The sequence below is a fragment of the Eimeria maxima genome, genomic scaffold, assembly GCF_000499605.1.
Source record: "Eimeria maxima Weybridge genomic scaffold, Emw_scaff241, whole genome shotgun sequence".
Lineage (NCBI taxonomy): Eukaryota > Apicomplexa > Conoidasida > Eucoccidiorida > Eimeriidae > Eimeria > Eimeria maxima.
The window spans coordinates 25,629-37,431 of record NW_013565267.1 but is presented as its reverse complement, the minus strand read 5'-3'; the positions used below and the strand labels follow the sequence as shown (position 1 = coordinate 37,431).

The window sequence follows — 11,803 nt, the reverse complement described above, 5'->3', positions numbered from 1 at the left end:
AGGGTTAAACGCACACGAATCCGTCAGTCCCTCTAAGTCTATTTATAAAAAGCACGAAAACACCGCGACAAACTGCACAACTCTCTAGCCCTTGCACGCATCGCTGTGTACGGCTTGCCCCTGCCGCTCCCTCCCCCCCACCTCCCTTGGGCTATTGTACCTATTGCGGGAGTTAAAAAAAAGGGTGCGTTTGTTTGTGAATTTGATTGTTAAATGTCTGAGCAAGGATAAGAAGCAAGTTTTAGAGTAGAAAGCAGCGAAAAGAAAGGGTTTTAAGCGGCAGCGCACAGCAGACGCTGGACTCAGCACCGCGGCTTTGTGCACCGGCAGCGCCGCGCGTCGCTCCCTTCCTCCGTCGCTGCTGGCTGCCCCTGCTCTCTGTAGGGTGGTTGCTGCATCATGCGCGTTAATCAGATGAGTATTTGCGTGTTTTCTCGTACGGATTTGCTTACAGTCAAGTTTTTAACGCGTTCGAAAATGAAGGGAGCTATCCTTGCTTTGGCTTTTGGCGCTTTCGCCGCCGTCCATGCATCGGAGGACGAGAAAAAGCCTACTCCTGCTGAAGGGGGCGCTGCAGCACAGCCTGAAGGCGCTGCTCCTGAGGGTGAGTCTGTTGTTTCTTGTACTTGGTCCATCGTTTTCATTCATCGTATCGCCCGTTGTTTACGTGCAAAGCGGAACAACCGGACCGTAGAACCCTTCCTGCTGTTACAGTCAGCGGCGAGGGAGAGGGCCGTTTATGGGGCGCTTCAAGGAATGGAACGTTGCGCCCTCTTCTCGTAGAGGATGCGTCGATGTTTCCTTTCTCTTGAAGCATCTTGTGCATTTAGCAGTGGCCCGTTCTATTGGAATACGTTGTTCGTCTGTCGCCGTGCTGGTCTGTCGTCATTCGGGCGCGGAGGTGCGGGTCTTGCGTGTATTTTGGTTTGGCGTCTGTGGGGATGCTTTTGTGCTTCATTGCTTTCGGGTCTTGATCGTTTTGTTTTTGTTCAGACATCAGCGCCATTTTTAACGCTGAGGGAGGCAAGATCGACTGGAACTCCTTCTCCCCTGAAGCCCTCGGCATGCAGTTGAACTACGACGAGATGAGCACTGAGGAGTTGGAGAAGGTTATCGATGCTTTCGTGCGTCTTGGTCTCATCTCCCCCGAGGAGAGGGAATCCTTCGGTGCCTCTCTGGTCGACCCAGTGATGCGCAGCATGATCCAGACAGTCAATGAGAACTGGCCCGCCACCATGGAGAAGATCATGAAGGACCCCGAGTACCTCAACTTCCTCAAGGGCTTCCAGAACAACATTGATGAGGCTGCCTTGGCTACCATCGTCGGTTTGAAGGAGGGTCTCCCCGGTGCTCTCAGAGACCGTGAGAACAACACTGAGGACAAGCAGTAAATAGACCGGAGCCGCAGCAGCTCTGTTGTGCCACGAGCGCTGAATGATCATGTGCATATATGTTGCTTGCAACGTATTCCATGCACAAATCCTTTGTCAGATCTGTTTTGGGGCCGTAGTGCGGGGGCTATGCGCCCAAGACGCAAACCCAGCGCTTTGACTCCCCCCTGTGTGTAAGCCTGTCGACATTACGGAGACAACTGTCTTCTGCAAGACCGAAAAAACGGCTTCAAGTTTCAGTTTAAACACTGCTTGTCTAGTTGTCATGAATGCTTGGCAGAGCCAGATTGTTGCTATAGCCCGCTAGGTGAGCACGAGGTTACGGTTGGTCTAGGAGGCGGGTGTGCCGTAAATATTCTGTTACGGGTGGATAGCATTACAGTGTGTTGGACCCCAGTACGGACAGTAATATATCGTTATCGTAGAGGGGTGGCGGCACCGAAGCAACGAAGAACGGTTGGTCCGACGTCGTCACAGCAGACACTACTTGCCTATCTCGAGGTTGCCACTCCAAGGCACAATTAGTATGGGGCTAGCAGCACCAAAGCAACAGAGAACGGTCGGTTCGATCTGTTGTCGCAGCATACACTACCTGCCCATCTCGAGGTGGCCAATTCAAGGTACAATTAGTAAGGGGCTAGCAGCACCAAAGCAACAGAAGACGGTCGGTTCGCTCTTTTGTCGCAGCATACACCTGCCCATCTCGAGACGGCCACTTCAAGGTACAATTAGTAAGGGGCTAGCAGCACAAAAGCAACAGAGAACGGTCGGTTCGCTCTTTTGTCGCAGCATACACTACCTGCCCATCTCGAGACGGCCACTTCAAGGTACAATTAGTAAGGGGCTAGCAGCACAAAAGCAACAGAGAACGGTCGGTTCGCTCTTTTGTCGCAGCAGACACTACCTGCCCATCTCGAGGCCCACTTCAACCTACAACTAGTAATCGGATTTGGGAGGTACTATCTATGTTTGGGGCACCTGAGGTAAAAAAGCTTAGAGAAAAAGGCTGGGGGCCAACAGTTTACATGGAAGTGCTGAAGGGGGACTCCTTGATAACAAGGTGTCGCTGAACGTAGTATATGTCCATGCGCGTTTGAATATTCGATATTACATGCGTACATACACCCACTTAATGTACGACTACACGCCTTAAATACACTTCATACGGGAGCCATCTACACATTTTTGACCTCGCAGTAGGAGGTCGGCCTAAAGCAACTTCTGGAGAGTGCCGCTCCGGACTCCTTCGACCTGAACAAAGAAAGAGAAAGTTGTAATGAAGTTAGAACAAAGCACTGGAGGAAAATTCGCTTAAAGCTAATTAGCAAACATTTTTCGATTGGCTGAGTAGGGGCTTTTGATAAAATTCGTGGAGTCGTCTTCAGCACCCATTACAGCACTGCGCTGCTGGCGGAACCTGAATATGCGTGGCAAATTAAACACAAACAAAATATGCATTTTCTCTGTATATTATTTACTTACAGTATCATCGCCACCTCCAAAGAACTTTCCATTTATAAACACACGAGGCACAGAGCGCGCGCCTGTTTTGGTCTTGAGGTAATCTTGAATGGCATCACAAAAAGGATTATTTTCGATCTGCTCTACGTGCTGCAAGGCAACCAGCAATAATACACGATATAAAGATGCTCAACACACAGCAAAATCAACAGTAACCATGCATATACTAACTAGAGGGAATTTGGCTGCAGACTGTGTGCATCATGTTTGATATGAACATGCTCAACATGCAGCGAAACAAACAATGACAGTACGTTAAGTGCTCTGGAACTACAACAAATGCTGCAGAATGACAACAATATATGCCAGGTGCTTTAATCTGCTCCACACGTAGCACACGAGCAAGTAATCAAAGTCTAGAAGAATAGAAATGCTGCACGTGCTGGAAAACGAACAGCACAAAACTTCGGCAAAAGCTAGCAAACACATGATGAAATATTGAATGTGTATAATCGGTGTTGTTCAGTCCATGAGGAGTTCGTTTAAGCTCGTGACAGCGGTCTTCTAAACAAAGCATACGCCATTCAAATCGACTGGGCAAACGTAGTAGTCCTGTCCCCATGTGTTCAAGCAACACACTCAACGACTATATGCCATAATAGCGCGTTTATGCGCAACAAAAGTGTGAATTCAGGGGAAAACGGATTTGTGTTCCACTCGCCATGTCGCTGACGTTGAGACTCGAGAGCGCAGAGATCGCCCGCTGGCAGTAGGGGCAATAGCTGCAAAAAAAGCCATTTACGAGCAAATGAAACAGCGAATTAATTGATTAAAGCACCTCATCTTTATTTTCTCCTAAAGCAAAAGGGAAACAGTAGATATTTCGCTTGGTTCCAGCGAACAGTCAGATACGCGCTGAACATACCTCTTCGAGAACACCATAATCTTGTGTCCATCGACGAGATCATCAACCCATTTCGGCACTTCGCTGGCGCTTGTTGGAGCCATTGTAAAGGCAGAAAATGTCCTGAAGTGGCTGACGTTAAAACTCAGCTTTCTTGCAAGAGCGGGGCAAGCAGGGCGAAAAAACGGCCTGAAAAAGGCAGACGGTGGCAAGACAAACGATGTCAGCATTGCGCTCTAAAAGATATTATTTGGCTACATTAATGTAGTTGAAGAAGTTCAACAGAAACACAAGCCGAAAAGAGCCACAGTTCCGTAAACGGTACCCGTGCATGAGCCAGGGGTTGTCCAGCATGGAAATGCGAACTCCAAAGCAAACGAAAGCAGGAGGTTATGCTGCTAAATCGCAGCTTACCTCGAGGAATATCTGCTTGTTGTGATCAGGTCGTCTTATTAATTTGTTTCTAGCGAGAAGAAAAGACGAGTTTCCAACAGTTTGCTAGAGGAGGAGTATTTCGGCGCAGGCGCTGCCGCTGCCGACCGGCAGCCGCTGTGCGCAGTTTGTGGGGCTTTTCTGGAATAGCTGCGCTTTCATTGCAACTTTACCGTTTCCTCCCTAAACTCGCCTCATACGAATTACGCATATTTGACGGTAAATCCGAATAACTCGTGCAGAGAGCCCTGCATGTGCGATTGCGCATGCTTTTTACACCGTGTTGCGTGGCGTGTGCAAATATGTGCTTCTCTCGCACATGTCTGCAAGGTGACTGGTGGCTGCGCAGCATTTCACTGGGTATTTTAAAAATTCCCAATTCATTATTAATATACGTCGTGTAGCGGGAGCTAGTTCTACAACGGACACCGCCGCCTGCTGCTGGTCAATAACACCAGTTGCAGCTGAAAAATTGTTTACATCTACGTTTGTGTAAAGCCATATACCTCCCAACACAGGAGGCCTGTCGAATACAGCTCCCAGCTGAAGCATCTTTTATCCCCTCCTCCCTCTACCTAGTGATGTATTGACCACTAAATTTCCAACTAAACTACCCCCAAAGAAAGAAGAAAAATCCCCCTACGTGCAAATTCCCGATGAGCGTCGGATTTCCTCAAAACCTACTACGGTTAAAACGTTGCTGCCTTAGAAGGCGCGGTGTCACCCACTCTCAACCATAGTCATAATCACACTATAATGTAGTTGTTTCTTATGGAATAACGTGATCAGTATCACTGCATACTATGCACTTAGCCCCTTTATGGCCGTTCACTGCATTGCCTGAATCTTCTTACGGAAAGATACGCAGTGGGAGAGCAACTTTGTTAAAGTACCTCTGTCGGAAATGAGCCAAAGTTAGAAGGAGGAATGACTGTCGATTCATTTATAGCACAATACCAACCAGTCTCGAACCCTTCTAACACATACTCAAGAAGAGATGCATGCCATTGCATGCATCTTGCTTGCTTGCATGCACATGTATCATGCAAGTTGATCGAATGCATGCGCACGCATCAAGCATGCAGATAAAATGTATGCGCCTGCATCTCGCATACAAATGAAGTGCACATGCGTGGACATCAAAGCGACGCCCCCTCAAGAGCAAGTTTTTCAAGCTCTGTTAAGGATAACTCCTCCGTTTTCTGTTTCTTTTTTGGTTTTTCTGTACTTTTTTTCTCTTCAATTTCCTCCTCTAAGTCTCCTTCTAGGCCCAAGCGGTTGTCCGACAGCGCCCCCTCGTCGCTACTGCCGCTGCCGCTATCGGCGTCCAGCAAAGTAACGCCACCGGCTGCACAACAGCCACCACAACAACTGCATGCTTCACGGCTCTATGCAATCAGCAGTAGCAGCAACCAAAGCATCATTCGCAACAGCACCCGCAGCAGCAGCAACCCAGAGAGAAGCCAGGCGCAGCACACAGGAAAGCGGTAAACGCAGTGACATCGACAGCAACATCAGACAGAAACAGCAATCACAGCAGCAAAACCAGTAAGATAACATGGGTGCCATCATGCTTCCTCACCCGCTGCCTCTCCTTGTCTGGCCTTCCTCTCTTTTCTCCTTTTCTTCAAATGCCGGTCTTTAACTCTTTCTCGGTCTCGAGCCTGGCACAAAGAATAGCCCCTAAGAACACTTCGGTTATGCCAACTGTTCGAACTCCAAGGACGCTTGCTGACCCAAATACAAACTGCATGTCTTTTAGCAGCCCATGCCTCTGAGGTGGCTGCTTCCATCCTCTTCGTCTTCAGCTCCCTCTGCTTCTGTTTGCTACTCATTTCCTGCCACTGTATTAACCTAACCTTACCTTGTCGCTGAGCTGTACAGATTCCATCTTGGACCGCATTTGCTGAAGAAACGCCTCTCGCAGCTCTTGTGTCACCTTCCCGCTGCTGCTGCTGGGTGTGGGGAGGCCGTGTGATGGTGTAACCTCTTTGTCTGTCTCCTCCTCCTCCTCACTAAAAATGATGTGGGAATTCGAGGAGGCCGCTGCAAGACCTTTCACTTTTGCAGTGCCGTCTGCCCTGAACTGCAGCCTCTCGCGCCGGTAAGCTGCAGCAGCGGCACACGAAGCGTTGATACACACAGCCGATAGACGATAATGAAGACTGCAAGTGGTTGACACACACCCCTTCACAAACAATAAAAACACAGGAGATATACAGAAGGGTAAATGACAACACGGTAAGACAGAGAAAGTGACAGGCAGGAAGACGAACAGCAGCAAGACAAAAAGCAATGAAACCACGAACAGCAATCCAAGCAGCAGCGAGATAGAGAAGAGCAGCAGTCCGCATACCGGGTTTTGTCAGCAGTAGTTCCTGCAGCCTTTGATTTTTAAGCTTGGCAGAATCTTCAGGCAGATCGGTGTCCTGCTGCTTCAACTCCAAGAAGTCCTCTCCCTCGTTGTCTCCCATGCTGATTGTGCTGCATGGCTGTTTCTGTTTATCCTTTCCTTTTTTCGTGCTCGTCATGGCCCCCCGCTCCTCCCCTGGCTGCGTTTCCTGCTCTTGCTGTTCCTGTTGTTGTTGCTGCTGCTGTTCTCGTTGCTGCTGCTTCATTAGCTTTTTTGCACGGATCTGCTCCTGAGATGTCACCAGAAATGGAACAAACGGAAAGACCGGTGAAAAAACAAATCGAACACATCCGCACCAGTAGCACAAACAGCAGCAGCAACAACAAGCGTTGCTGCCAGTTCAAATGCATAGCGTACCTTAAGTCTCGCCAATTTCGACATATTCTTTTTTTTGTGTTCTCCGCTAGCAACGGCCCCCCCGCTGAAGGCGGGGGAACTTTCATCCCCTTGCTGCTGTTGCTGCTTCTGCTGGTCTGTCAAGTGCTCAATGGAGGGTGCAATGGAGAGGCCGTAGCAGAGAGCGAGTTGCTCCAGATCAAGCGCTTGGAGGTTGAATACTTTCTTGTTCGCCATGACAGAAAGACACCGCAAATAAGAGGCAACCGCTTTCTGGGCCAAAGCCTTCAGCGAGGCACTGCATCAGCAGCACCACACAAGACGCGGCAGCAGCAACATACGAAATGAACATCCAAAAAAGTGGCAACAAACGCAGGTGCAGCTCGAGAAACGGCAAGGCCAGCAGCAGCGACTGCACCAACTGCTGTAACAACGACCCCTTCCTGACACAGTGAAGATCGGCTCTTGGCGGAAGCAAGCAGCCCTCCTCAATACATGCATAGTAGAACCTAAACTTTAAGTTCTAAATCAAACGTACTCTGCTGCGAGGAGAGCCTGAAGTTTGCTTTCTATCCGAATCGCTCGTTTGGGGTTTATGTTTGTTCTTTGGAGGACCATCTGAGAAGAACACAGGACAGACGCAGCGTTTTCTCGGGCTGAGGGTTTACGGGATAGGATTTCAGCTATAAACAGACGGTGCTGCCAGCTCATGCAGCAAGGATACCACAAAGAATAGCAACAGCAAAGACGAAACAATCAACTACAGCACGGTGGATTCTGCCTTCAGCTGCGGCCCCCCCGCAACACGCTCAGCAGAAGACAACACGAAACCCAGAAACAACAACACCGGCAACAACAGAAACATCAGATCCAGCATTAGCAGGAGCAGGAGCAGCAAAAGGCCACCGCTCAGGCGGGTTTCTCAGCGGTGCGACTGGCGGTGTATGGGCATGTTGCATTCCGCGGTGTACATGCAAGTGGATATCGCGAACCCCTCTCGCCTGCAGGTCTTCAACAAAGGAGACTTCAGAAGGCAGCAGCAGCAGCACCGCCTGGCCCTTGCGCGTCAGCCGCGCCGTTCTCCCCACGCGGTGTATATGAGTCTCTACGCTGTCTGGACAGTCAAACTGCACCACGAGGTCCACAGCAGAAGACCCTTCGCCTTCCCCTGATACGGATTGTGATCCCGATCCCGATCCCGTGCGCCCCCGGGGCCTCTGCTGTTGCACCACAAAGTCAATGCCACGAGCCGCCAAGTCTGTGCTGATGAGACAACAGGGAGTAGTGCGGGACACGAAATCTTGGAACACCTCAAGGCGCTTCTGCTGCTTCTGCCGCCCGTGCAGGTACAGCAAAGACAGGCCTGCAGCACAGCAGCAGCAAAAGCGAAGACTGGCGCACACAAGAGATATCTACACCAAACCTCCAAACGAACCGAGAGAAGACAAGCCAAGAACAAAAGAAGCATCCGTCGCTGCCTTGGGTCTGAGAGTTTCCCGCTGCTGTGCTGCAAAAGGGATACAACTGTCTCCGACAGCGGCTGGTGCGGCCATACAAGAGAACATCCGGCCCACCCAAAACACATCAACCAGAAGCCGCAGCAGCGACAGTAGTAACAACGGCGAAAGTAACAGAACAACACAGCAAATGCAGCACCCCAACAAACACTCTGCACTGTGCATCAGCATATGGAAACACACACAGCAGCAACGAGGAGACAAAAACCAAAAAATAGGTAGCAGCAACAACAACATGAACGAGTGCGCCAGCTTCGCAAAAGCAGTAAAACAAACTCGACAGGAGCAGCAATACCAGCATCAACAGCAGCAGGTAAAGTAGCACACCAACAGCATCCTCATCATCCGCAGCACCCATGGCAGCAGCGCAGACTAACCAGGCTTCAAGAGTTTAAAGGCGTCGTGTATAAACTTGGTTTGTTTGCATGAAGAGACAAACACCAAGATTTTCTTCTTGCACTGCGCTCTAAGGATAGAGAAGAGGGCAGATGTTTTGTGTTTTGCTTGCAGGACCATGTAGGTTTGTTTCAGCAGGAGTTGCTGCTGCTGTTGCGAGTTGTCTGTGCAGATGGCTTCGGGGTTGCTGCTGCACAGCAGCAGCCCCAGCCGGTGCACTGCGCTGTTCAGGGTAGCAGAGAAGACAAGGGTTTGTCTGGAAGAAGGAAAAGATGATACAATGGACTTGATTGCATCGAGAAAGCCTAAATCTAACAAACGGTCTGCCTCGTCGATAGCTGCATGAAAAGAGGAGACAGACAAGGACGAGGAGACAGCATAAGAGGAGACGTGGAGATATAGGGTTGCTTCAGCACAAAGATGACACGAGAATAGATAGACGGCCGCTGCTACGAAGAGAGAGGTGGATGAAGCAACAGAAGGAGAAGGCAGAAAGCTGCCACACGGGAAAAAAAGAGGGTGAGAAAACAAGCACCCGTTGCAACAAGATGGCAAAATAATAAGAGACAGGTGTTTACGGCAACAGGTAGACAGAATAAGAGGCAAACGGTTGTTGACGCAGCAGAGGGATACCGATTCAATTGTGCAATTCAAGACGTCTCCAAAAGGAGCAATCCAGCAGCAACAGTTGCACCACCACCAACAGCAACAGCAGCAGCAATATGAGGCGGAAACTTGCCTAATATCATCAGTTTGCTGGTGTCCCACATGGGGGATTCATCAATGTGCTGCAGCAGACGGCCTGGAGAGGCAACGACGATGTTTAGCTGCCCGACTCTTTCTGCTTCTGCTTGCAAGTCTTTGCCCCCTATAAGGCAACCAATGGACATCTCGTGATACCTGCAGCGGCAGCAACAATAGAGGAAGCAGGTACGGCAGTGCTTGTGTCAGCAGGTGATGCAGCACATACAGCCACCACCGAAACAGAGAAGGCCGCAGCCATAGGTATAGCAGCAGGTCTTCCGGCAGCAACAGCACCACAAGCAGCAGCTGCAGCAGCACATGATGCAGCAGCAGCAAGGTTATTGGTTCCTACTGTCCGACGCCTCTGAAGACATCAAAGATTTGAACTGCGAGTTCTCGTGTAGGGGCTAAGACAATTGCAACAGTCCCATCCATGCCACTTATCTCTTCCTGAAACAACTTCTCCAGTATCTGCAGCAAACACAGCAGCAGCAGCAGCAACAGCAGCAAAATGACAAATGTAGAAAATGCAACATATGCAGCATATGCACCACATGAAGCGGTACCTGCAGCAGCGGGCTCGCAGCAGCAACGGCAAAACGCACACAGGCGCAAAGCGGACGGATGCTGCTGCGCCAGCAGCACCCGTAGCAATAGCACCAACAGCAGCAGCAGCAACAACAAAAAGCCAGTGAGTGTACAGCAGTAACAACTGAGAGGCTATTGAGTCACAGTGCCGAGCAGAAGCATCAGTATAAACAGCAGTGGCGGCACAAGGAACCGCAGCACCAGCCGTAGTACAGCAGCAGCAACAGCACCAACAACAACAGCAGCAGCTACACCAGCAGGGGCACTTGGCGTACCGGGATAACGAAGGCAAGCGTTTTCCCGCTGCCTGTCTTAGCCTGTGCCTTCACATCTCTGCCTGCAAGTGCATGCGGGATGACTGCTGCTTGTACTTGTGTTAGCTGCGTAAAGCCGCATGCAGATAGACCCTTTTGAGTCAATCCCGACAAGGGCAAATCCGAGAACAACATCTCCGTCAGAATCCCACCCCTACCCTTACTTCTGCTGCGGTTGATGCTGTTGTTGTTGTTGCTGTCATGGTTGGCTCCATCTGACTCTTCCGGCTGTTGTTGCTGCTGCTGCTGGATTGCTGCCAGGGAAGGTGGGAGCCACTTGCCCCCGGGAGGTGGCATCTCAAGCAGGATTCGCTGGTGCAGCTCTGCAATCTCCTGCTTCTCCCGCTGCCGCAGTTTCAAAGGAAAGGGGCCCCCGTCTCTCCTTCCGGCCCCCCCTTTGTTCTTGGGTCCCCTCTGGTGCTTGGGGGCCCCTCTGTTCTTGGGGTTTGCCCCGAAACGATGACGAGAGCCGTCATCATCTGCACTATGGAAGGAATCCGAAGCTGCTACCATTCTGTGCAGCTACGGGCTGCTGCCGCTTTTGCTGCTGCCGTTGGTCCTTCTTCCCGATGCCCAGGGCAATCGTTGGGGATATTCGATGCAGTTTCCGCTGCTCCAAAAGAAGCTGCTGGATATTCCACCACTTTATTCTGTATTATACTGCTACTAGGGCTTTCCTTGTCGCTTCTGCAGCAATAGAAGACACTCAAGAAAGGGGCATGGGGCGTTGGGCCCCCCCACTCCGTCGTAGTAGGAGCCCCAGAGGATCTTATAAAAGCAGATAATGCATCAAATTCAGAAAGAGCCGAAATAAAACCACAAACTGTCAATTAAACCATTCGTTTAAAGTCGGAAGAAGAGGCACATCCTTGCTCCGTCGGTAGTCCTGGGCCCCTCTCCACCAGACAGCGGCCAGACGTAGCAGCCACCATGGGGCCCCCTCTTGATCTAGAAACCACGTAATTATTTAGTTTATGTTTTAATTCAGAAGTTGTTTAATAACCTTATACGGTCAAAATACCCAAAACAGAGCCAGTAGCAACGCGGCAACAAGCAGACTCTGCTCAAGACCTGCTGCGCCGCCAGCGCCTGTGCCACGTTGGTGAACATACACCGCAAAGGGATCATTGTGTTATCGCTGACTCTTTATCAGCTGTTACCTAACTTCGGCAGCTTACCGCTAGCACCGGAGTGCTTTCTGTGCAACGGGGAAACAAGACGGCCTCGTGCTCCTAGCGGGCTTGTTCACACTATCAGCAGCTGCAGCTGCAGGAGCTGCTTCCACCAGTTCCAGTTGCAGCTGGTGC

The 11,803-nt window shown here is 50.4% G+C and overlaps 3 protein-coding genes across 3 annotated transcripts; 1 reads left to right on the top strand and 2 right to left on the bottom strand.

Annotated features, from left to right (window-relative positions):
• Positions 1 to 477: 477 nt before the first annotated feature.
• Positions 478 to 1,391, top strand: EMWEY_00023850 (hypothetical protein, conserved; the record flags this gene model as incomplete). The annotated part of the gene is made up of 2 exons (XM_013480856.1): positions 478 to 604; positions 994 to 1,391. The coding sequence occupies 2 exons, from the start codon at positions 478 to 480 to the stop codon at positions 1,389 to 1,391; spliced, it is 525 nt and encodes a 174-aa protein (XP_013336310.1).
• Positions 1,392 to 2,600: 1,209 nt separating this feature from the next.
• Positions 2,601 to 3,860, bottom strand: EMWEY_00023840 (glutaredoxin, putative; the record flags this gene model as incomplete). Its single annotated transcript, XM_013480855.1, has 4 exons — positions 2,601 to 2,642; positions 2,874 to 3,002; positions 3,574 to 3,634; positions 3,778 to 3,860. The coding sequence occupies 4 exons, from the start codon at positions 3,858 to 3,860 to the stop codon at positions 2,601 to 2,603; spliced, it is 315 nt and encodes a 104-aa protein (XP_013336309.1).
• Positions 3,861 to 5,327: 1,467 nt separating this feature from the next.
• EMWEY_00023830 (DEAD/DEAH box helicase, putative) lies at positions 5,328 to 11,009 on the bottom strand (the record flags this gene model as incomplete). Its single annotated transcript, XM_013480854.1, has 11 exons — positions 5,328 to 5,536; positions 5,771 to 5,852; positions 6,053 to 6,297; positions 6,545 to 6,830; positions 6,959 to 7,235; positions 7,476 to 7,555; positions 7,930 to 8,300; positions 8,832 to 9,188; positions 9,545 to 9,750; positions 9,947 to 10,065; positions 10,458 to 11,009. 11 exons carry the CDS (start codon positions 11,007 to 11,009, stop codon positions 5,328 to 5,330), a joined length of 2,784 nt encoding a protein of 927 aa, XP_013336308.1.
• Between the last annotated feature and the right edge of the window lie 794 nt (positions 11,010 to 11,803).